The sequence below is a fragment of the Varroa destructor genome, unplaced genomic scaffold (genome assembly GCF_002443255.2).
Source record: "Varroa destructor unplaced genomic scaffold, Vdes_3.0 BEIS01000001.1, whole genome shotgun sequence".
Lineage (NCBI taxonomy): Eukaryota > Metazoa > Arthropoda > Arachnida > Mesostigmata > Varroidae > Varroa > Varroa destructor.
Window position 1 is genome coordinate 42,425,934 of NW_019211454.1, and position 24,712 is coordinate 42,450,645.

At 40.6% G+C, this 24,712-nt stretch overlaps 1 protein-coding gene across 7 annotated transcripts in view; it reads left to right on the forward strand.

The window, feature by feature from the left end:
• Positions 1 to 4,274: 4,274 nt before the first annotated feature.
• The window catches only part of LOC111252715 (uncharacterized), a 95,929-nt gene continuing 75,491 nt past the window's right edge, over positions 4,275 to 24,712 (forward strand). For 5 of the 7 annotated variants that reach the window (XR_015327701.1, XR_015327700.1, XR_002674325.2 and 2 more), the window contains exon 1: positions 5,169 to 9,301. Coding sequence is in view for 1 of the 7 variants with exons in the window: in XM_086989123.1 (XP_086845249.1) it covers positions 13,992 to 15,572 (1,581 nt within the window). In the remaining 6 variants the exon portion in view is untranslated. The other 2 variants (XM_086989123.1, XR_015327703.1) reach the window with 2 other exon arrangements.

Below are 24,712 nucleotides of genomic sequence, written 5' to 3' on the forward strand. Positions count from 1 at the left end.
CAGTTACGTATTCACAGGACATGATAGTAACTGATCTGTAAATCTGATGAAATAAGGGTCCAAAGCAAACGATAGTCGGCTTGTTTGACTGTCTATTGATGTTTGCGTTGACTCAACCGTTCGTGTGTTCCCCCACTAATCGTGTATCTAATATGCCGTGTTGATAAAGAAGGAGGGATCACCATTGTTCATCTTCCTCCTGATAATGTGAAATTTTAAATATGGTATTATTGCACAACGCCCATAGAATCAAACTTACTTCTTAGCAACGTTTATACTCCATACTGTCACCATGTATTCGTCATGGGTTTTTTTTTTTTATAAATAGCGTTTTGGTATATCACGCACATTTTTTTCGCACAGAGTTTACAAAAACGTAATTCTGTTACGTGCATCGGGGCGGAACCGTCGACGGGATGATGCCAGTAGATTTGTCGATATGTCTCATCTGACGGTGTCCCTAAACCCCCACAGTGAAGCTCCCTCCTGAACAACGATCGCACTTGACTGCGGCTGCAGTGCTTGCTGCTTTCTGATAAAGTACAAAGTCGTCATATACGATCTATGTGACACTGCGTGATAAAGTTAATGCGCCATCGTAGTGAAGGGTCCTACTGGATTACGGATGAGTTCTGTCGATGTTTCCGTTGCGATCAGGGCTTGATGGTAGATGGTTCGCGCCGTTTATCATTCAGATAACTTTCTTGGTAGACGCGGAAAAATCACTGCACTGACTGACTGACTACGCTACAATCCAGGGGCGCTGTTACGCGCGATACGACAACGATGATCGCAATCGAGATCTAGGTGGAATGGCGCTTTTGCTTCGTCGAACATTTGTTGCTGCTTTCAGGGCTTTTCGATAGTCAAAACGACTCTGCTAGCATCAATGGCATTTTCTTGTATTGGTCTGCTACAGTTTGCTAGATTAGTCATTTCGTTAAAACTATGGAGCTTTGGTGATGAGAAGCGTATGGTATTAGATAATAACACTTTTTTCCCACATTTGTGGCCTCTGCATGTACACTACTAAAGCACACAAAAAAAAACAAACTAGAAATTAAAGCTTTGCACTTTAGCCTAATTTTTTTCCTATCTTATTACACGTATAGGTTCATTCAACTATAGGTTGAGTAGTTCAGTCAGCACACAGGCAATACAAATGAATGGCTACGCATAAAGAACCAGTATTTTGTCTCTTTGTAGATGAAGACAAATCATATTTCAATAGCTGGTTTCACTACTCAAGTGTTTTTGCTAAAACTGATAAAATGTCCGGCTACTAGATAGCAATGCTAAGAGAGCTTTAATTCATGTTGTAGTCAACAGGATTATTTATGTAAGGCATTTTTTAGTTTGTACAAGTCCTGTGGTCCAATGCTCTACATATTTACGCTATCATTTATATCATCATGTTATGGGTGAATAGATGATATTGTCCACATAGGAGCTGTCCTGCTTATGGTATGAGCGTCAGTTATTGTCATATCTTAATATCATACTACGTGATGACAATACTGGTACCGCCAGCTTGTGACATGAGGGAGAATCCTAAACCAGCACTTATCGCCAATTGCAGTTTCCCGCTTTCGGCTGTGCTATGCTGACACTGAGTTTACGGCCCCGTAAAACTTATCCCATTTCCTCCATTTTCGCCGCACGGATTAGCTATATATAATATTTTCACACCCTGTAAAACCTCTTAGATGGTGTCCTACCTGTAAACTACATTACCATTCTTTCAGTCCTTCTTTTGCGTCCTGGTCGTTCCGCCATTGCCGCAGCTTCGCCATGCTTAGCTGTATATTCTGCTATACAGATGGCTTGGGTTGGGCGGTATTTTGTATTATGATTATTTGGTAGTAATTTGCTAGAGAAGCCATAGGTCCTGAAAACGCTTTCACTGACACCTTCGCAAGTGACTTCTACTGACGTTGGCCCGTTTGATAGCGTGATGTCCTCTGGCGGCGCGGAACTTATGTTGACTAGTTGAGATGGGGAAACAAGGTTTCTGTCCCAGCAGGTCCAGTTCTATCGTTCTTGAAACTTGGAAACTTGAGGAGGTCGGGTAACTAGCTAATTTGGCAGTTTTGAGTGAAGTCAAGTAACTAGAAAAATTTGCGTCACGAGACTGGATGGAAAGGACACCAAGGACATGAAGAAAAAGGACTGAAAGGAGATGAGACAACACCCAACAAAGGACGTCTGCTTCGTTTTCTCCAGCTTTAGCCCCCCCCCCCCCCCCCGCTTCACCCCTATCTGATATTGCGTACTTCTCGAAACGCCGCACGCACAGAATGCGAATGCGAAATTAGAATGGAGATAGATGTCTGGTGGGCGTAGAAAATGCGGAAGGATTCCCTTATAGAGAAGAAGGGGTACGAAGAGTAGAGGATTATAGCAGGTATATACTTACCGCAACGAGGACAACGTGACCAGCCTACACGCTCATTTCAAACAAAAAGCTGAGCTCAATCTTGTATCAAGGAGAGAGCGCCAACGACAACGAGTAGGAGGCAGCTGGTGAAAGTGCAACGGGGGAAGTACGTCGGAGGCGACGTCAGTGGTTGTCGATGCCTCTGGCTACCCCCTTTTAGAATGCGCGTGCTCCCAACAACTCTGGCCAGCATAAAGACCCTCAAAAAGTCGGTCGGACTGAATCAGGCGTCAAACTGAACTAGGACAGGTTTTGTAAATAACGTTTGGACAATAAATAGGTAACTTTATCATAACGATTGCTGTACACTGCTAAGAAGCACACTAAAACGGCTCGTATAATATCGATGGTGGAGCTTTCGTTGTTTATGCATGTATCTGTTGTACAGATACTTTTCAGTTAGAGAGAACGTAGTGAACCTTGATTACAGAGATACATCGTCTGCTAGTAGACCATTGAAAATATAGAAGACAATCTATGCATCGTTTGTCAGTACTGAAGAACTAACGTCAGTAAACACCTAGACAACCTTTAACTTCGTCAGCGGGCTCACCACTTGATGAACTCGTGTTTGAAGCAAGTTTTGAATCACGAATATTTTGGATTGTCTGGGGACGAAATGAGACGCCATTAACTTGGAGAACAAGTGGTATCTTAAGGATTACTCAAAAGGAAGCGGTTAATGCGAATACACTATCAAGTATTTACTGCAAACTGCCGCTAGCCTTAACTCGTCTATGAATAGAAGGGCCACCAGGTAGCAGCCGTTACAGTTCAATCAGCGTCCGTATGTACACGAATAAGGCTTATCTCTGCTGGGATTAACTTAGATCAGTCACTGACATTTTCCAGCCTCGAAAACGAAGGCTTACCAAACTGCGCTTCGAGAACTATCGATATGTGTGTCGCCAAACGTTTCCCAAACGCCAAAATTCTGCAAACGTTTCCCGTGAGACCTATAACGTTCTCTATATCATTCGCAAAAATAACATCGATTGCTGTCGGTGCCTCGATCCAAATACCTCTACGAGATCATAAGAGAATCATCACAAGAACTATACCGAGGGTCGTTATAAAAAATTGTTCTACTTATGGATAACGAAAAGCGTAACGTAAAGGACTTGTCACTATAGCCATAGCTGTAGATACTGAACAAAGTTTGTTTATGCTCATTTCACTAAGAGTCGTAACTTAATTACTCGAATAAATGACCATTTTGAAGTACCAGCGCTTAACGAAGTGGAGCTGCTTACGATGCATATGGAATAATCCGACATCTGCGTGAGCTACAGTGAGGTATAATGCATTTTTTTTTTTGAAGAGAATAACGAGTTGCGAATTCGTCTAGATATCTATGCGTCAAGTACCATACTGCAGCTTTGACATGTATTGCGGTAAATGTCGAGGTTTTAGTGTAGCGCCCTGTATTGCCTTTAAGCTACTACTGATTTCTTGAGCTTTATGTCCTAAATCACCGTGAGCCAGCTTTCCAGCACGAACAAAGTGTGTATTCTAGGTGTGTAAAGTGCGCCTTGCATGTATACTACCTAATGCTTATGCACAGACGCGTTACCCTTGAAAACTTCCGTTTCGGGACAATGTCGGTATGAAGTGCACTGCTGCTGACATGCTGCGCCTGATTTTTTACGATATAGAGGGTGGAGATTTTCCAGCAGACCGCTGACGTAGTGGGACGTGCGATGGGCGTAGAAAGAGGAAATCATTATTTTGCCCTTTGTGGAATTTGATCGTATAGGTCATTGGGCTGCCCCTCTCTCAAAGTAACTTTCCTTCCGCCTCATACATCGCCACTGCTTCTGTTGCAACTCTAACTACGAAATCATTCTATACGTGTCGCTGGTTATTTAAATCTATACGCTGCTAGTTTGTCTGCCATTATAGTTAGCATATAATAGTCATAATAAAAAAAGATATGTACTCATTCGAGCAAACTAAATCGATAAAATGTGCATTGTATTTATTTTTAGTCCTGTGCGTCATCTTAAATTCATCGAAAGTCGATTTCAGTAAAAACTACTTTTTTAGAAATCGTTATTATAACGAAAAAGAGGACATTGTATTCTCCATTGGTTTGACAGCGCGAGGTGCCGGCCAATCGGAATTAATGCTGTGTTCGAAGATGTTCCCCCCCGTTCTTGCCGAGTGACAGGTCTGTTGGGGCAAATGTACCGTGAATGTACCATTGACGAGGATGGCGTCATCTACTAGCAGACCAGAAGGCCAACACACGGCAAAGCAGCCTACCATTGTCGAACTATTTGGAAAGAGGTTTCTTGGGCGACTTTACCAGTTCAGTTTGGCCTGACTATGTTATTTAGGGCTGCGAAACCATTCGAATGCGGACATCCATCGTTGCAACTGGGATTATTGCTGCGACTATAGTGCTAAGTGTATTCGCAAAACTCATAGGCAGATTAGGCGTAGGGTCGAGACAGGCCGTCCTGGAGCGCAGATTGCCGAGACTAGCCAGTGCCCCCTTCCTGGCTTTTCTGACCGTCAGATTCTCGGGACCCGACGAGTTTTCAGCCACGCCTCATTAACTTCCCAGCATAACGTACAACGCCCGTATACACAGACACTCATACGCTGAATGGACACATCTGAACGGTTTGATGTTTAGGGAATCCCAACACGCTAACGTCGACCTGCCGGTCCTATTAACTGAGGCGAGGCTTAGCACTCCAGGCCGAAAAGCTATAACGATGTAAGTATATGCCTGTTTCTAAGAGAATTCCTTGTTGCGCACGTTGCCCTTCTGTGTTCAATCGATCGCTATTGAAGCAATGCTGGTGCACAAGTACTATATAAGTGTGAATAGGTGTGATGATAACATTTTAGGAGTTAGGTAATGAACTATAATCACTGTAGAGCTATTTGCATTTGCGTTCCAAATAAATCTCCTCGAGTATTACATATGAAACGTTCTATTCGGCATAAGTAGAACGACCACTGTTAATCAAGCGGCATGTAGGACATTTTAGTGGAAACGTGACTGAGTCAGCGTTATATTAAGTTATATTAATATATATATATATATATATATTAAGTTGGCTTGCCTGAACTTTTGTGGCTATCAACACTAGATAAGCGAGTTCAAGTATAAAAGCGCCGAGTTATAAAGCACAACCTTAGAGCGATTCTATGTTGTCGACTTGCGATCCTTAACAAGATGGCTGCATATTCCATTTGTACGTCAATAGAACGTTTGCGGCGCCAATGCTAGTTTCAATATAGGTATTAGCTGCTGCATCATTCTGCTGAGAAAGTGATTCGCTTGCTACACTTCTGTAAAAAATTACATGACAGAGATAACGCTTCCGCAGTAACTGGGAAAAACAGTATGGAGAATTATGTAGTACTGACGCGCTCCTTCCCAGTCGTTGTTCCACGTCATCCCGTTCGGTGTTAGCGTGGTAAGTTGAGAGATCCCACACACGTACATCTGACACATCTTGAAGACCTCTATCTTCCGGTATGTACAGTGCACAAATATATGTGGGGCGCCAATACAAATTGTTGTCCGGAACAGTTGTGGCAAATATTGGTTGTCTGATACCTTCAATCACATCACTTACCTATAAACTTAACACTGATCGTAAATAAGGATATGTAACGTATGTCGTATTGCATGATCTGTTACAGGGTAATTCTTCAACGAAGAAGGAATTAATGAAAAATGGGTTACGTACTATTTCCATCTTTCGGCAATTATGATTTTTTTTTTATTAGATTATCTGTTGTGTCTCTTTGTCAACGATTGCAACGGACCAGCTCTCTAGTGGCTGTAACAGAAAACAAGATTCTTCGCCTTTGTTTGTCAGCCTATTGTAAATATGTCCATCTATAAGGTACATGCTTTCAACTTAGATAGTTCGAAATAGGTGAATCTTAGGTTTTTGGAGGGATTAAAGTGCACTAAGAGCCTCATCGATCCCCTGGTGGCAAGCTTTGCATCTAAGTGGACCTAAGAGGAGTGGAAATTGCGATCCAGCCTGCCGGGTATTAGTATCAAGGCATTCCGATGGGAAACGTCTTTTATTTGCAGCATTAAAGGCCAAGTGAATGAACACACATAAAGTAACACGTAGCAGATTATAATAAACTGAAGCGTTCATTTCTTCTTTATAACTCTGCCGTTCTTCTGCGAACTATGCGCGGTACTCCAATAAGCATGTTTTATAAAGCAGAAATATTTTCGCTACCATGAAAATTACCCGAATTAAAAGAGGAATAATTTTCAAACGAACACCACTTTGTACAAAGCATTAGGCAATACACCTTTACGTTTTTTTTTCCTGATTGCCAGAGAATCTGTAGACCTGACTTTCAGCGGTTTCTCTGCTTGCCAAATCTTTTGCTAATATTAATAATTTGTGTGTTAATAGACATAGTATGCTTGCCAATAATTTCCAGCGCTAAAAATCTCCCTTCTTAAATATCAGTTTAGGTACTGGTAGAAGCCAAGTTGGCGCGAAGTCGCCCCACAAACTGAAAGCTGCCAGATCGGACGATTCGAGCAAATGCACCTGACGCCAATGTACGTTGACTTACGGTTTGCGTGAGTTGACTCCAGGACAGTTGGAGATGCACGTAATGTATGCGACGTGCAATTTGCGAAACTTCAATCAACAGAAAAAATTCGTCTGTATCATACGGTCAGTAGAGACAAAGCATGGTTCAATCTCTGGCATTAGCCGGAGAAGGACCAGGCGAAAGGGTGGCGTCACCCAGGGAAGAAATCGAGTTTGGTGGCAATGTCAAGTAAACCTCTATGGTGTCAATGTAACTATGAGATATTCACCGAAAATGAAACAATGAATGCAACTCGTTGTTTCAGGTTCCTCAAGAAGCTTAAAGGGCCGTTGGCACGGCAATCAAAAACATGCAGTACGTGATGACAATGCTGGAGTTCATCGATATGTCTCAATTACTCTTTGGATCGAGCGAATCTCATGTCTCAAGTCACGATCTTGTATACAGAACAGCAAAATAATGCAAAGCTACCGTTATATATTTGCGTTTTCTATCGTACTTACGCCTCCTGCCTGTTTGTCCTACACAACTTGTCCATCAAACACTGGACAAAATTCGAAAAGAGTTTTGAGACGTGGAGCACGCTCCTGCAGACACGTTGCGCCAACTGTGAAATAAAGCGGAAATTCCGACATATAGGCCCATAATAGCCTTACAGCTTGGACAGATGTGCATTGCGTTGTACTTGGAAGGACGGTTCCGTCTTTGTAATTGACTACAGTTCCTGTATCGGTTTTCGTAATATTTAAAATCAATTTGCAAGCGATTATTTTATTCCAAGCCAGGTATGTAACCCCATCAAGATGGATACGTAATATATACGTGTAGAGGCAAAATCATGTCCTCATGTCTCCTGTCTGTAGCTATCTCTTTCGGGCTGTTCGGTCTGTTAGCATCTGTAATATTCCGTAAGACGCAGACCTTTAGCACCCATTTTACTGGAAGCCTCCAGCAACCTTGATGACCTCCTTATCTCGCCCTTTCCCGTAACCGCCTACTGGTTTAGACATAGTTCCGTTTGAGTAAGCGTTTAGCGACAATCTTTAGCTAAGCTCTCGACAAGGACAATAATCCCGAGGACCAATCTCCTTCTCAGCAGTTCGACACTTTTCCCCCAAACAAACTGCGGGCCCATCGAAGCCTTGCTGTCTGTACGCTCTGCGCATAACGGCATTGTACATTGCCTTGAGTTAATTAACGAAGAAGCAAAATGAACTCTGACGAAATACCGGCCCATCTGCAGGGTTTCTGCTGTCAATTTAATTTTTTTATCCTTGACGATGAGAAGAATAATTAAGCCACCGTAGCGCCCCGCGGCAGCTGAGGGAAATAAGCGTAGCAGAAACCGGCAGCAGAATATACACGACGACGTGGAACTGAGCCGAGACGCGGGATATCCACAAATGAGAAATAGAATATGTATTATTATCCATGGATATTGTGTACATACAGACCTGAAATCTGCAGGGAAGCTATGTCAAGGGAAAATCTTTTCGTAAAGCGTATGGCTGGCTGTGTTGAACACGGGCGTGCGGGGCTGTCACTGGTACGAAGCAGTATTATCCTATGGACGCTCTGGCAAGGAAAGAACGAAAAGGTATTTTATGCATAGTTACCCACCGGTAACTGGGTAGGTTGATGTTGGGTCGTCAGTTAGCAAAACGTGATTGGTTTGCCCTGGGCAAAATGAACAGGGAAGGAAAGGGCAAAAAAAGAAGACGCGTTAACACGAGATTAGCATTGTCCGCTTGGTAGGCAGGTACTAATACTACAGTAGGATCATGCGGAGATATACGGCTGAATACATCCTGCACTGAAAAAAATGACAAGATGTTGAATGTATTAGTAATTTACTGGTCTTTCGGCTGCGTTGGCGCGCTCTACGGACCAATGATTACGGGCCGTTCTGTTCAAGTTGTGGTGTACACTGTCAACGTCATAGGATACGTACTGTTAAGCCCTTCAAATTGTTGTTTGGAAGATACACCTAAGTTCGTTCGATGGTTTCTTTGCAGCGTCGCGTGGCTTTACTAAGTACAATTATATGATAACCCGACTTTACCTTTTTTTTTCTACCTTTACTTTTGAGAAAAAATCCACTGCTTCGCTCTTAATCTAGATAAAAGAGGCGCAGAACACTCATATGCCCAAGTGCCATGGTGGTGCCAGAGAATTCTATTTTAAGTGCAGATTGTGTTGGCAGTCTCAGCAAGAAGTAGGTTCGAATAGGATATTGGATCCATTCGAGCTTCTTTCACTTAACATCTGTCGGCTGACAAACCGGGGACAAAATAATCATCCATTGTTAAGGTAAGGTCCACTATAGATGTACTACTGGGTCTTAGGTTGAAAAAGGTTCAGGTTGCTGCCTGCTGTAGCAGCTGACCAGATAACCCAGATCGCAGTTCTCAATCAAACGAGGTAATATCGAATATTGCCCTATCACTAAGTCTTGAGAATACAAAATTAGCTACCAAGCTCGTCTATCGGTATAGAATTTCTTCATCGCAATTTTTTTATTATATATATATATATATATATATATATATATATATATATATATATATATAGGGTGCGCACGACTTATGTAGCAATTATGATGATTTATGAAATTGTAAATGGTCAATATTGTGACGGCATCATTGTGGACTAAGAAGTGGATGCTTAGAAGCGATGCGCCTACTGTAAATAACAAAAGCGTGCTAACAACGAGTCTACCTGTCAACCCTAGCAAGGGAACAAATCTTCATTACAAGCTGCTATACACTCAACGAGCAGCCGACGCGTCTGTTTATAGGTCTTAACTAAAGAATTACAGCATAAAAACTGATAACAAAATGCATTAGATAAATTGGGATGATTATACAAAGCGGGCCAGCTAACGAAGGAAGCTTTCCGCTACGCAGTCATCATTCCTATTCCTCGATCTTCGGTCGGTATACACTTGAAAAACAATGCTTCAGAGTAGAAAACCAAAAAGAGTGCTATACCTTTATCCATCAACATCAGGAATAGCATTCAATATTTATCTGCGAAAGTGCAGTCTATTTAAGTGGAGTAAGTACAACTCGTATTCGACTTATAAGTCGAGGTTATATAGTACTTACTAATACTTTTTGCGTTATCATATACTTAATAACTTGAGAAACAACTTTTACAGCAAGGATTTTCCCACTATATATATATATATATATATATATATGTGTGTGTGTGTGTGTCTCTATAGGTTTAAGATCCGCGAATAAATGGTTGTTGCTTGTTTCTCACCATAATCGTTCCCAAACTACACTAGAACATCGCAAAAATGCTATTAGAATCAATACAATTTTATTCATCAATGAAAGAATAGATGCTCTTAACTCATAATAACGCACTATATAGCACCATCAGCGATAACCTTAAGGTTCAATATTACGAATACACGTATCCACAGGTACTCGTAAGCTCCCCGCTGAGATTTAGTGGCTATTGAGAGTTGGCAGATTTATGAGAGGGATTCCGCAATCCCTTGTTCCTATCGATCCGACGTATAAATTCTCATCAAAATACTTCCATTCATAGTTCTTTAGAACAACAATCCCAAAAAAAAATGTTGGACAGGGCGGGCACTGCCTGAAACATATAATAATAGGTTTTTGTAATGAATGTTTTATTTGTGCCGTCGGAAAGAACATGAGGGAAGGAGGCAATAGTTCTCCCCGTGTTTTTGATGGGTAAAAGCAGCGACCTAAGATAGTACATCCTGCAAATAGTTTGCGGCACGCTATTTACATTGGACATGTTTGACATTCGACTGCTTCCCTATAGTGACAAGCTGATCAATGAGTCGAACGTAGGCTTCCGACATTTAACCATGATCTCCAATGCCGGTAAAACTTCCGTACACTTGATCAAGGCTTACAAAGACCTTCGAACTTACATCTGAGAAGTTGCTGTAACCATACTAATAGTTTTGTTTGTTAAAAGCCGAAGCCTCCCAAAATTTAATAGGAAACCCAAATCTCTGATTTGTTCAGTTGCTTTTTTTCGTGATAATTATTGCTGCATCCAAAGTCAAGTCGGTGAAAACAGGTTCGAAAGTTCACCTGCAATTAAATAATTGAGTTCGTCAGAACTATATGTCTTCAATCGTGTATCCATTATAAGTAGAAAATGCATGAAAGGCAGGCCTCGTTCCGCGAAGCAGATGGCAATTCTTCCAAAGTTCTGACTATTCGCTAGCGATTGACAATTCAAGTTTTATTGTTGCGTGTCTAGTTTCCAGATCCAGTCGATCCTGGGTAAGTTGTTGCACGACGACAGCATTTTCAAAAGAAGTTAGCGCGGCCGACTAGGCTACGTGTTATCGTCAGCTCTCCGAACCGGACTGTAATCGTTACATAACTCTTTGCAGCAAAGCCTTAATGAAACATCATTGTACGGATTTTGTTTGGCCTATTGAATAGAGTTGCTCAGTAAAAAAAAAAAAAAAGAAATGTCCATTACGTGTTGCTCTAGAGACTGATTTCCACAGTAAAGGGTGTTCAGATTGACTGGACGCAAGCCAATTTGGCCTGAAGTAATTCCTGTCCTATGTAGTTGCACACTCAGAGGGAGCAAAACGGATCTACTTTATAGTGGTGGTGCCAAAGTTTTTCGTGGCTGGCATAATAAAGCCGGATTCCAAGATGGGCCTGTATCAACGACCTGAGTTCTCGAATTGGTCATGAGGAGTATCGTTTGCGACTTGTCTATGGATGACGAATTTGTTTAATTGCGTACTTCACTTTGATGAATGTCAATGCGTTGATATAATATACTTTGGAAATATTATCCGAGGTTTTCCTGCAAAGCAAAACTTCCGTGTTAGGGTAAACCATTTATCATTGAGTAAAACAGGGTCGTTTAACACTGTTATGTTTGCAGCGTTCAGCGTGTCGAGTATCCAAACGTAAGTTTCGCTTAACCTAAAAGTAGGTAAAAAGCTTCAGCATCTTTGCACGACATTCGTTTGTTGCTCTGCTGTATTTCCTCTGTCTAGATTTTATCGTTGGACAGATATATTCGGGTTGCCGCAATAGTTACTTTGCGATGAGTCGCCTCGGCGGCTTTAGAAGCGTAAATTATGACAGCGTTAATTGTCGATTTGTCAGCAATATATATAAATGTGATGGGATAATTAGACTGAATATAATTTATTCCACTTTGTCAGCGTATAGAAATATATATGCAAGGGATTAATTAATTTCTCTCGACGAGACAATAATGACTGTGCAGCTCTCAAAGAGCTCTAGACGAAAACGCCATTTAGAACATGGCGGAGCATTAGATATTCTACATTGCGAACTAAATAATGATCATCTTAAAAAAAAACGGCACAAAATAGCAGAGGTATGTTCTGTAAGCCGCTTTATGGAAAAAGCTTTTCCTTGCGATTAAGATATTTAAAGGGCAAGGGCTAGTTACTACCCTTCAGCTTTGATTTTCACTGATTTACGAGGTACGCACAATCTTACGAGCGGTTCAATACAATGGGCTTATTATTATTATCAAGTGCAAACCCAGCGATTCTGAAGTACTTTATCGCCAGTCAAGCTGCTACTGCACGAACGAATGCCTTTATACGCATGAAAACGCTTCAGGGTTATAACATTTAAGGGGAACAACTAACAGAACGTTCCATTTTTTGTCGGATAATTGTACCCGCGCCTGCCGATCGATCGACTAGGTCTTCGGGAAAAGCAGGCGATCTCGTAAACATAATACAAAAAACAACAGTTTAGCAACGTCTAGTTTTACGGGTTTTAAATATATATATAAATAAAGCACATATCTACCGTATTTTTAAGGCCAGCTGGCGCATGATTGGTTCGTCTAATTGTAGTTCACCGGCTGAAACTTCGTTATGATCAATTTAACCCAAACAAGTTTCTTGTTAGTGTTGTCTTGCTGTAATTTTGCTTGTGATACTTTGGTCTTTGCGTCAGTTCGTTTTTTATTTTTACCCCTTTCGTGGAACTTTCTATTGCCAAAGTAAGCTTTGAGTAATCTAAGTTAAAAGAAAAAAGGAAAAACAACTAAGAAGTTTTAATGTGAATGTTGGGTGAGACAATCCATGATCTTCGTAGATCACGCGTCTTACCAATCCACTCAGGTTTCCCGTCCCGTACATTAATAAAGTAAGAAGTCTTGTTTCGCTTACTATGGTTTGAACGCGCTCTTCTCACGTAACGTAATCTTCAGAACTTCTTGAAAACCATTCGACACTATTCGTTCACGACGGCCAACAATAACGTTCATTTCAACAACGGTATTTAGCACATTAATTTTGTAGTATGTACCGTGTAGTATATACTGATACATAGATGCTATCAACTTAAAACATAGGAGACCCCAAACGTTTTACTTTCTTCTACTAGACCTCGCTGCGTTCCAAATACTGTCCTTAAATTGTTCGTTACCTTGGTCCGTTTCGATTTTGCGTTCCGTATTATGAAGGTGTAGATCTTGCATTGTCTGGATTGTCGAAGTTTAAAATTGCAAGTAAGATTTTGTTATTCAAATGATGCTTGTTGACGATATATAACACTTGGTTAGTTAACGATAAATCAGAGAACTTATTGCATGTCCGTAACGCTAAGAGACCTCTATAGTGATTTTTGTTCCGTGACAGCCGTTTGTCGATACGTTTGGACAACGAAGATATCGAAAGCTATAAATTGCTGCCACTGGCGATGCAATAGCTCTGTGATTTTTACCAAAAAGTAAAAGAATGATTTTCTGTTCAACTTACAGCGGGTCGTGTAACTGTGCGGATCTGCAGCATAAGACAGAAAAAAAAATCTCATTTATCACGTATAAGTATCACTAAGGAGCGGTTGAAATGCTTCTGTGAACGTAGATCGTTACTAGTTTGCCAATTGTGTGCAGTGTCACCTGCTGACCAAGCTTTTGAAGGCTGTCTTAAGCTTGGTAAGGTCAGATACTGTCGAAGCTACGATCGAACTTGTCAGTGATAGCAATGGTGGAGCCAACGTTGGTGCAAACGTCGCCAGGCCAATGGCCTTGTTATCCAGAGCTAGTTTATTATAAAAACATTAGCCGGGATGCCCGAAAGAGAGGACCTATCAGAGCTATCTTCTGCTTAATTATTGCGCTTACCGTGTATGCAGATACATACTACTGCTCAATAGTCAATAGCGTACTCTTTTTACCGCAACATGTGAGTTACTTAAAATACGCCATATGCGGCTTAATGTTGGTCTTATGCCTTGGACACTTCGCTTCGTTTACTTACGTCCATATCGTACCCGAATGCGAAATTGAGTACAGCCGCGCCAAACTTCTTAACATCTCGGAAGATGATAAAGGTTTCAAATTGAAGCCCGATACGCAAACCGTGACACCGTCGTTAGCGCCATGCACAGATGTGGACAAATTCACTGCAGACATGTTTCGTTTGCCCTCGGATTGCCAGCCGCCTGATACAGTTGGCAATGACACTTCGATTGACGACCCATGGCAGTTTCGACAATACCAGCCAGGTAACAGAATTAGTAGACTGACGGATCCTGCCTACGATACCATTATGCAAAGAACCATCGAGCCAAACTCGCGCGCGACTGATTGGCACCTTGAAGATGAAAGAAGTGCCGACGCGTTTGTTCGCGAGCGAAGTCACGAAATTGACCCGCTTATTGGCTATACGTCTGAAACAAGCTATTACGATTTCAGTATACTCGGCAGAAGAATGCCGATATCGCTCGCTGATGCTGGGGTCGAGGCAGTGCATCGACTCTATCAATTTCAGCCGTACAAGCGTGCAACAGAGATACTTGACAATATCGGCCAGGTGTGTCCCGCCAGCGTTCAATGCAGCTTGTTTGTCCTTGACCCGTTTCAGCTCTTCGTATTAAATCGTAATCTTCGTTTCTGGTTCCATATCCGGGTCTTTAGCCCACTCGTTGAGGAGATAACAAAGGTCAACACAAATATGCTGAACTGTGGTCTAGGCACACCGAATTTAATCGGCGTCGCTAGTGAAGACCAGCTGAAGTACCTATATCAAACTCGGCCGGATTTGGTTCCTGGTCTTGATAAAATAATTCCCTTCCTACAGTTTACCACTAACCAAGAATACCTCGTGAATCGCTATCGCGATTTTTGCATAGGCGGCGCTCTGTCGAAGGTGAACTGGAGTCGAGGTAGCGGTGCGTGGAACGAAAATCTTCCTACAGATGCCGAACTTCTTATGCTCGCATTTTGCACGTATATGGATGTACGCGTGCCGATAGACGCTGACTATCTAGAGGGCCGAAGGTTCACACAACAACACGTGTACGACGCGACGAAAGAAGCTGAAACTAGGCGAACCGGTGACGACGAGGTGCGTATGCACAAACTGTCCAAAAGACCTCCTCATTATTCGTTGCAGATCAAACACGAAATGGTCGACGTCGGCCCGGGTTCTGCAAACGTATTCAAAGTCATTTTCACGTTTCTTTTCTACCAGTACCATTTTAACAACGGGAGAATATGCAATATGCCTATGGATGCCTCCGGATTTGATGTTGCGCAGATTATCCGTATGCGGAACGTATAGGAGTACTAAGTTTGTTACTGATGCGCGATCGTGTGCAGTCGTTGGACGAGGTTTTCGTTGTATTTGAAAACCTCGTCCAACGAAAATCGAAGGGTTCACTCTTGCCTGTAAATTAGAATGCAAAATTTGGTCGAGACATTACCCTCACGCAAACGTGCCAACCTAAACACAAGAACGGGTAAACATTTTCAAACTTCTACATACTCTCCTACAAAAATGGTCAATGCTATTGATCATTTTTTTACTTTTAGAAACAGCACATATTTCTAAGCTTTATCAATTCATTGTGATAACGTGACATATGAAGTTGAAATAATTAACAAGGTGGACAAGCGTGACTTCTATTTTAAATTGCATAACTGCTATTATAATCGACTGTGACAAAAAAATATTGACCACTAGTCATGTGGTAATAACAGCAAATATCTTGAAATAATCATGGTGGATCATTATCGTCACCGTTGCTTTCGAAGGGATTGGATATTGGAGGCAAAGGTCTGCATGGGGACAGAATGTGGACAATTGACGACTAAGAGAAATATCAAATAAATGATAATGTTGAACAAGATGTATGGTAATCTGATTATGTTATGCGTAATAAATACGATCATGAAGAAATTTGAGAAAAACTGAAGGCAAGAACAACGAACTTAATGAGAAAAGTACGTAGTTATTTCGCGCGTATGTATTTCATTGATGCGATAAAATAAATCAGAATTGCATCTTATTTGCAAATATTAGTACTAAAAAAAACAAGCGTAAAAACAATTCCCCTAGTGTGCATTTGAGCGTGCTCACTCCATCGATATGCAACCAATCGCTACTTCTCGTATTAATGGATCTTCATCTTTCAGCTACATGCACGATTCTTTTAGCATATACAGAGTAAGTGAGATTTGCGAAAAGAAATCACCACGAAAGTCGACAGATGTTTGAGTACGTGCGTCGTGGGTGCAGTAGCATACAGGAAGCAAGTTTCCTTGGGAACAATGCTGCAAGTGCCCAATACTACGACTTGCTCATGTCAAGCAATTGGCTACGTATCGCGAACCCATGTGCGATGGGTATCTGACACGGTGAAAGATCGCACGTAGACAACTGATACCAGCTTCTATGTGTGCAGCTTCTATTGGGAAATGGCCTGCCTCGCCTATTAGGTTGCCGTTTCAATCGGGAAAGAACGTAAATCAGATGACGCTATGGTATCAGCATCAATTTTAGCGAACTAGCGGACAAGTTCGATTACTGCGATTAGGGCGAAAGACGTGCAAGATAGAGTAACGATATAAGTGGCATTAATGGCTTCATCGTCCGTGTTTCGAGGAAGTCTCTTCACAAGTATGGTCGTGCCCTGACCCCCCCCCAAGGGTCGAGCCCTTTGTTATCGCGCTCGATAAGATTGGCGTGTCGCTCCTGTCGTCGTTAGGGCATCGCACATACTCTTGTAAGTATATAGCCAGCTGAACGGGAAAATGCCAATATCTGTGCGAGAACGTCTATGCAGAGAAGACTGAAGTTCGTTTCGGATGATGACGTCATCATGCAGGTTTCAATTTTTCGAGTTTTTTTTGCCTAAAATCGGGAATTGCATATGCACTTGTTAACTTAATAAGATTAAGTATGAGTCAAGACTGAAAGGGAGGTCTGTTGCTACGCGTTAAGTGAGGTTAGACAAACTATTACAGTTATTATTATTACTATAAATTAATAGTTCAGTGCTCACATAAGATTGCAGTTGAAAAATTAGATTCCGAAAGCGAGATTAGGAGCTGACTACAGGGCTTGTAAGTCGCGACACTCTAATCGAAGTGTTGATTAATGCAGTGCATCGTATATGGTTTGAGCCCCCTGAAACGGCCTAAGCCTCGAAAAAGTTCTTGTTTACCCTATCTACACCTGAGAATAATCGCCTCTTCATAAGTATTATTGCTGGGGGAAGTAACTCGCATTACCCAAGCCATGTAACTAGAGGGCAAGCTACAGGTTTGTTCGCTCTTGAAATTGGCAATAGAGATCATTTGGGCTATGCCATGACAGAGTTGTGCTGTTTTCATGGACTAAAACAGCTTCACGGGCATGTTGTGTAACTTTATATATCTATTCTGCTGTAAGTAGATGGTTTCGTAACTTCGGGTAGGGTGTTGCATGCTACTGAAGGTCGTCCATTTAGGAAGCTGAGGCTTGAAAAAATCTTCAAGGTGGCCCAGGATTTCCCTCACTGCATCGATTGGTTTGCTCATCAAGTGTATCAATAATTCTTCCACGAATTTTTCGCACAAATTCTCGCTTCATTGGTAGCCATTTTGAAAAAGCAGCACGGCCATCATTTGGATCGTGATTAGTGGGGCCTCAGTTGCCTCAGTGGCCGCAGACGCTATGCTAACTGATAGTCAGTCGATAGGCAAATGTACATTTATGTTTAGCCAATTTTTATCCATAGTTAAACAGTGCGGGACAGCCCTAATGAGCGTCATCGAGAGCAACTACGTTTTCGAAATGCCTTGAGGGTTTCGATATTCTTGATCAACGAAATCAAAAACAAGGAAGGCGCAATCCAAAATTAATTAAGAAAACTTCTCGATTAAGATAAAGTAAACGTGAACGTTTACTCAAGTTTAATACAAATATAATACAATATAGTGTTATATAATAGTTCGTGTGAGTACGACTGATATGTACGTATGAAAGGTGTGGTAAACAGCATTTTGCTGTTAGTACTTTAAAACTAAAAATTTTGCTTGCGTATACCTTCATTTTTTCATTAATATGGGCCTAGCAAGTAAAACTAATTATATCATCAAAATATTCGGTAGCTGTAGGACAGTAGTGTGTGTTGTCCTATGAGAAGGCTGCCGGAATGCTTACATATCGGTGTACCTTAGGGTTAGAGTCTCTTTGAGTAAGAAAACTTATTGCGATATGAGAAGTTTTTACGATGCGAGAAGAAGAGGAAGGAGAATCTTTTTAACACCCTGATTTATAAATTTGTTATGAACCAAAATCCAGTTCCCAGCCGCGTTACTGTGCAAACATCGTTTTACTAGAACATTTCACGAACGAAAGATTTATTCGTACATTGATTTTCAACGGGAATGTTCAAATGTTTCTATATTGAAAGTGTCTTGCAAAATAAATAAGCACGAAAAACCTAGCCTCACCGATAAATCTTTTTTTGGCGGGAACTTTTTTGCGCAGGCACACCTAGAGCACACACATACGACATTGCTTAACTCTCTTTATTTCTAAGTGATTACTTGAAGTTTGCAACAATGCATGTTCTTTGATAAACGCCGGCTTTGCCGGTATTTCGTATAGGTTGATGGATGTTAAACGTTACCTAAATCATTATCATCATCTGGTACGATGCTAATAAAATTATAATTAATTCTAGATTCGTATAGAAAATTTATGCTGTAAGAGTGTTCCCAACCGTTTATGAATTCTAAACCAATGTTATAAACTCCAGACACACTAACATTTAGGACAGATCAATGAAGAACTGAGCGGAGTACAAACGATAGTTTCGTGCAGTTCGTTCATTAATTGCATTAAATAGTTAACAAATTATATTAACTATAACCATGATTGAGCTTCTCGGGTACCGATAGGAACTTCACGTTGAAAAAGCTGGGTAGAGATCATCGCAAATCGTTGAGGTAGGTACATACCAGCGAATTTTGTAAAGTCAAAAAATGAATTGATTGAGATGGTAAGACGCTGTTTTGCTAGGAACTTCAACTGCTGCGAAAGCTGAAGCAGAACAATGTTCCCTTCACAGAAAAAATAAGCACATATTTTTTTCTACAAATACGTACCCTTAGAATGGCAACAAACGGTAAAAATTGTATGGGAAGAACTTACAATGTATACTATCCCCATGAAACTCCTTTGAGGGATAATAGATATCTATTTCTATCGCGTACGATACGCAACCGTTGTCATACCATTATCTAGACATTACGCTTTCGATTAAAAGTGGTTATCTGTACAACCACTTTGGCTTCTAAACCCATGAAGAAAGCATGATTACCTTTGGCTAAGCCGTGACTTTCTTAATAGAACATACATATAATTTGATACGGGACGCTTGAATTAGTTGCTGTTGGCTTAGAAATTTCGATGTCGGGTTAAAAACTACAGGACTATTTATTGAGAAAATAGGGAAATCGACGTTAAAAGTACGTAATTGTCCTGCTTCCTATACCTAAGCACAGCGCCACGCGGGGTTTTACAACCGACGATTAATTAAGGGGTGGGCTATTCGCTGTCCTAGGACAGTCCTTACTACAATAACGGCGTGGATAACCATCCGTCATCGTCTTTCCCAGCTCCGGCACCGTTTCGTAAATCGCTTCTATTCACATCTTTCAACGATTTAAGCTCGCAGAGTAAACTGGATTCGAATTTTGTGTGCGAACACGATTAAGAGGTTAAATCAATAGCTAATATTAGAAAAAAGCCACAATGTTTACTGTTATGTTTTATATATAATGTCATCTAAAGGTCTGCCCTAAGATTTATTGATGTATTAAGAGCTATCCTTCTTACTTGAAAATGATACAAAAAGCATATTATCGGACGTTCCCCTTTTGCGCATTCACTTCTCTAAGAGGGCTGACGTTGATTAACGGCACTGCCTGGTAATGGGCGTCATTGTCTTAGGCTCCATTGAGACCAGCTTCACAGAGGTTATCGATAACAAATTGACTGATATGCACGCTGGACGCGCGTAACTAAGCATGTTGATGGATTGATGGAGTCACGGCTTGAGTAATTACGAGATGGAAAAAGCAGTAGCCAGAACGCGGACATGTAAAAATATCAGCCTAGACACGATAGGAGTATTTATTCAACTCTTAACACGACGGATAACGATGATAACAAAACGTTCGCTATGTCAATCAAGGAAAACTGCTCAGATTACGCTATTCATCTTAATGAAAAAAAGACTTCGCGATAAAGTACATTTAAGAAAGCACAACAGCTTTTCTGAAGCGCGCAGTTCTTTTGGAAACCCATAGCTGCATCCATACTTTACTTGATATTTTACAGCCACAAACGTCAAAATCCTCAAGCAATGTTGGTACGGCCTTTCGGTGGTTCGTTCCTCATCTGGTTCCAAATCCAGGACAATGAGATAACCGTGCTTATTAGGAAAACACAATTTAGGGCAGCGGTGGGCGAGAACGATACTAACGATACTTGGCAGAATGAAGTACTATGTACCCAAAACGAAGCATCTCCGGATCATCCGACAGCGACTATTTGAAGAAAAACACTAGACAATCTCTATTATTACAACAGCATGCGTGCATATGAAGGAAAAGGTAGTTTTTACTGCATAGGTAAAAAGCAGTTCGCCATATCGCTCGAATACATTCACGATACAACAAGCGAGGGAAGTCCTACGTAAGTGTCCAAAGACTATAAAGCGCAAATTTCAAAAAGAAATATAGAATATGTACAGGGAATAATTTGAGGAGAGGAACCTTGTCTTTGTTTAAAAAAAAAACCTAATATAACCATTTGTTTGAAATACAGATTAGCCTTAGAATACGGTTATATTCGTGTATAAAGTACAGAGAAAATTCTCAAAAGGTATAATGGTTTACAAAGCCCAATGATCTATCTTAGATTGTTAATTCTATCTAATTTGCAATATATGCAAACGAAACAAATTATAAAGGGACGTTGCATGAAGACGAGATTACCCAAAATCATATGTGCTACATATAAAAGTTTCGCTCGGCATGTAGGTTCCTTAAAAATGTCCTAAAGGATATTGGTTGGGTGAAGCAACAATTTTATTGTCACTGCTAGTACCTGGACCCGCAAAATCACCTCATATTTGAAAAGTAAGGCTCGTAAATTATCTTTTACTACATGTGTTAGTTATACCAGGAAATGATATTCTGTTTTCGTCCGACTCCATCACAAAGTGCACTTTTGCCTTTTTAACAATTTTCGATTGTATAAAATTCTCTTCGGACCATTGAAACGTCATAACTATCAAATCCCATAATCCCTTAAGGACTTTACTTCGTCTATAGTAGCACAAAGAAGTTTTTGCCTACTTGAAGTGTCCCAACTGTAATAGCTTCTCATACTGTTCTCAAGAGAAAACGATGCAAAGCGAAGGAATGGCCACAGTTCGTCCTAAACGAGTGGATCAGGTGAGATTAGAATCCTTTCAGAACTACAGAGTATGACTTCTTCACTGGTCGGCTACAAAGGTTTCCAACAGGAAGATCTTCATTTACCATGCAACTTTACTAAGTTATCCACTCGCTCGGAAGACGCTATTGCGTTTGAAATGAAGTTGGTTGTATCATAAAAAATCATCTGAGACTTGACAAGCCCACATAGGGTTCTTCAGAGGCATATAAACCTACCTTGCCCGACATGCCTATTGGATAGAATGTACGCTTGCAGGGTTGAGCTGTGTGCAGTTTAAATCCTGTAGAAATATTTGATATTTTAGTAAAATAAGTTTTTTTTTCACGAAAGCTTATACAACTGACGGCTCAATTCAGTATATTACCTTAAAGGTTATGTCTACTTAATCGTGAAAACCGTAGCTTTTTCAAAGAAAGTTTCAACGAACACACAGATAATGAAACGGAATTAATCGACTGGCAATCACATTACAGAAAGCCGACACTCTATAGGAATGATTTTTCCTGTGAGCTCTTCCTGAACGTACAGCTTAGCGACCGTTGGTGAATTATTAAAAGAGCAACCTAGGTTTAAATGCGAGTCATTAGCGTTAGCGGTGCACCACATCTAGTCGGCACTCTATTCAAAATAAGAAGCTCGTACTAAATCTTGAATTAGGATATAGCCTAAAGTGGCTTTTTATGCGACGTAGTTCGGTCCTTCAAACGTTAAACTTACTTTCCCTAGGGTGTGATTCTTAGTTTTACTTCTAAGCAGGGGGTTGCTACTATCGCAAGTACTCACCAAGTGACCTACCTTCCGCAGATTCAATGGTAAAATCGTAGAAATGTTCCACGGTCAAACTTTTAATGCGCTGTACTTATAACGTTTTTTGTTTAGATATAAGGAAGAGCCTTGGATTTCTCGGCTTTCCCAAGAACTTCCGATGCTTCGGGTACACCTAAATACGGTGCTCACCGGTGAAGCGCGTATCTTACCAAGCGCGGCAACTGTTTGCTATGTTCTGTTTGTGTTTTTTTTAAGTTAAATATTGTATTCCTTTAAAATTTACCCTTGCATCAATCATTTTTCTCTTTTTTCTACCTAAATTTATTATCTTTACGTTTTAGTAGACTATATAATATAAAGACATACTCCATGTGTGCCTAGTATGACAAGTCAGTACAATACTCATCACAACTTGAAACATATATTAGTGCTGTATATTTAAATGCAGTCGCGCCTTGAGCAATGCCCTATTCCTTTATGGAGATGAGTCGACAAAGAAAAGGACGAAAATTCACATATGCAGTACATATACATATATATACGTACTTTTTTTTGATAAAGCAAAACCGGGCTTTTCTTCCTGCGTTCTCTCTTCATTAGACCCCAACGAATCTTTTTTTTTTTTTTTTTTTAATTTATAATTATCAATGCAGCTTTACATTATTGTAGGTAATGCGTATTGACGTGATCTCACCATTGTCGGATAGGATCTCTTGGGCCCAGTGAGAATGTGCTCTGATATTGCTTTTTTAATATATCGATCTTTCCGTCCCTCAATAAACACTAATTATTATTATAATTAGGAAATTGATGTGATGGCCTTTTCTCTCTTAACGAAAAAGAACCCTCTGAAAGGCTTAACACATATAGTAAGCCAATTATTTAATTTGAAAAATACGAAATAGTATGCATGCACCGGAAGAGTAATGTGTAAAAATATACCAAATGCTGCTATTGATGTGAGCAGGCGCTGGCAATTCGGTTATAGTCCTACACGTCACCTGAATTACGTTCTAAAAGATATTCCAAGCTTTCGCATAAAATGTTTCGTTATCTTAATTGTAATCTCAAAGGCCGAAATAGATCTTCTGTAATTCTTCTAAGGCGCATAACGCATTTGGCTTATCTAATCCGAAGGCTAACACATCGAACTCAGGATTGCAGTTAGCGCAGTCAGAAAAACCATGCTTTCCGCTGATGAACCGGTAAGACAAATATTCGAATTTCGTGGCTCGAACCAGTCTGAATCTCTGATTAACACTAACAAAACATCAACCACTTCCCTCTGTCAGAAATATTGGGTTTATTGGATCCGGCAGCTATTGTTAACAAACATAATAAAAGCCATCAGACTCACTCAAGGGCAAAAAAATCGATGATATAAAACATGTGAATAGAAATCCCATAATAGGCATAGATGTCAGTCGCGCTCATCTTACCCCTATCAGTGCCTGATAAGAAGAAATAGCGCATCATTTATCACTCCAAACTATTCTGCAATGGATGCGTGAAATGTCACAAATAGAACACTGACTCCGGCCCTTTCCATATGGTGCTTCCATGATCAGCACGACGCCTACTTGTTGTTCTCTCTGTTCGCCAACGATAAATATGCACCTTTCTAGGTTTTTAAATTCCAGGATACCTGCTTTTTGACTGTTGACATACCATACTTCGATGGTCTATTTATAGAACAAGTTCTGTCTAAATATCAGGGACCGAGGGATAGAGTTCTCGGTGCACCATCGACATTTGGTGCTTCGGCTGTTCCAAACAAATCTGCTGTTCGACTGGGCATCAGTATGTGAACAGATTATCTCTCATACCACAGACTCGTGTGACACATCAATTAATGAGTAGATGATACTCTTTTGTCAAGTTTTATTTAGAACTCTATTAGGCATCATGAACTATAATATCTACGTGTAATACCTTTTCAACTTTTTTTTTATATACGTCTTTGTATACTTTTTTTTTTAACTAAAGACCTTTTCAAGAAATATCAGACCTGGGCCACAGCAGATCTATTTGTTTGCGCCATGACATACAAAATGCGCCTCTACTGTTGAAGCAATCATTCGCCTTTACCTCACGTACCGTTTACCATTAGTAAAACACAATGGCTCTGATGGGCAGTTTCGAATCTTGACCAGTTGGTTCACAGATAACATAGCATTAGATTATATATATATATA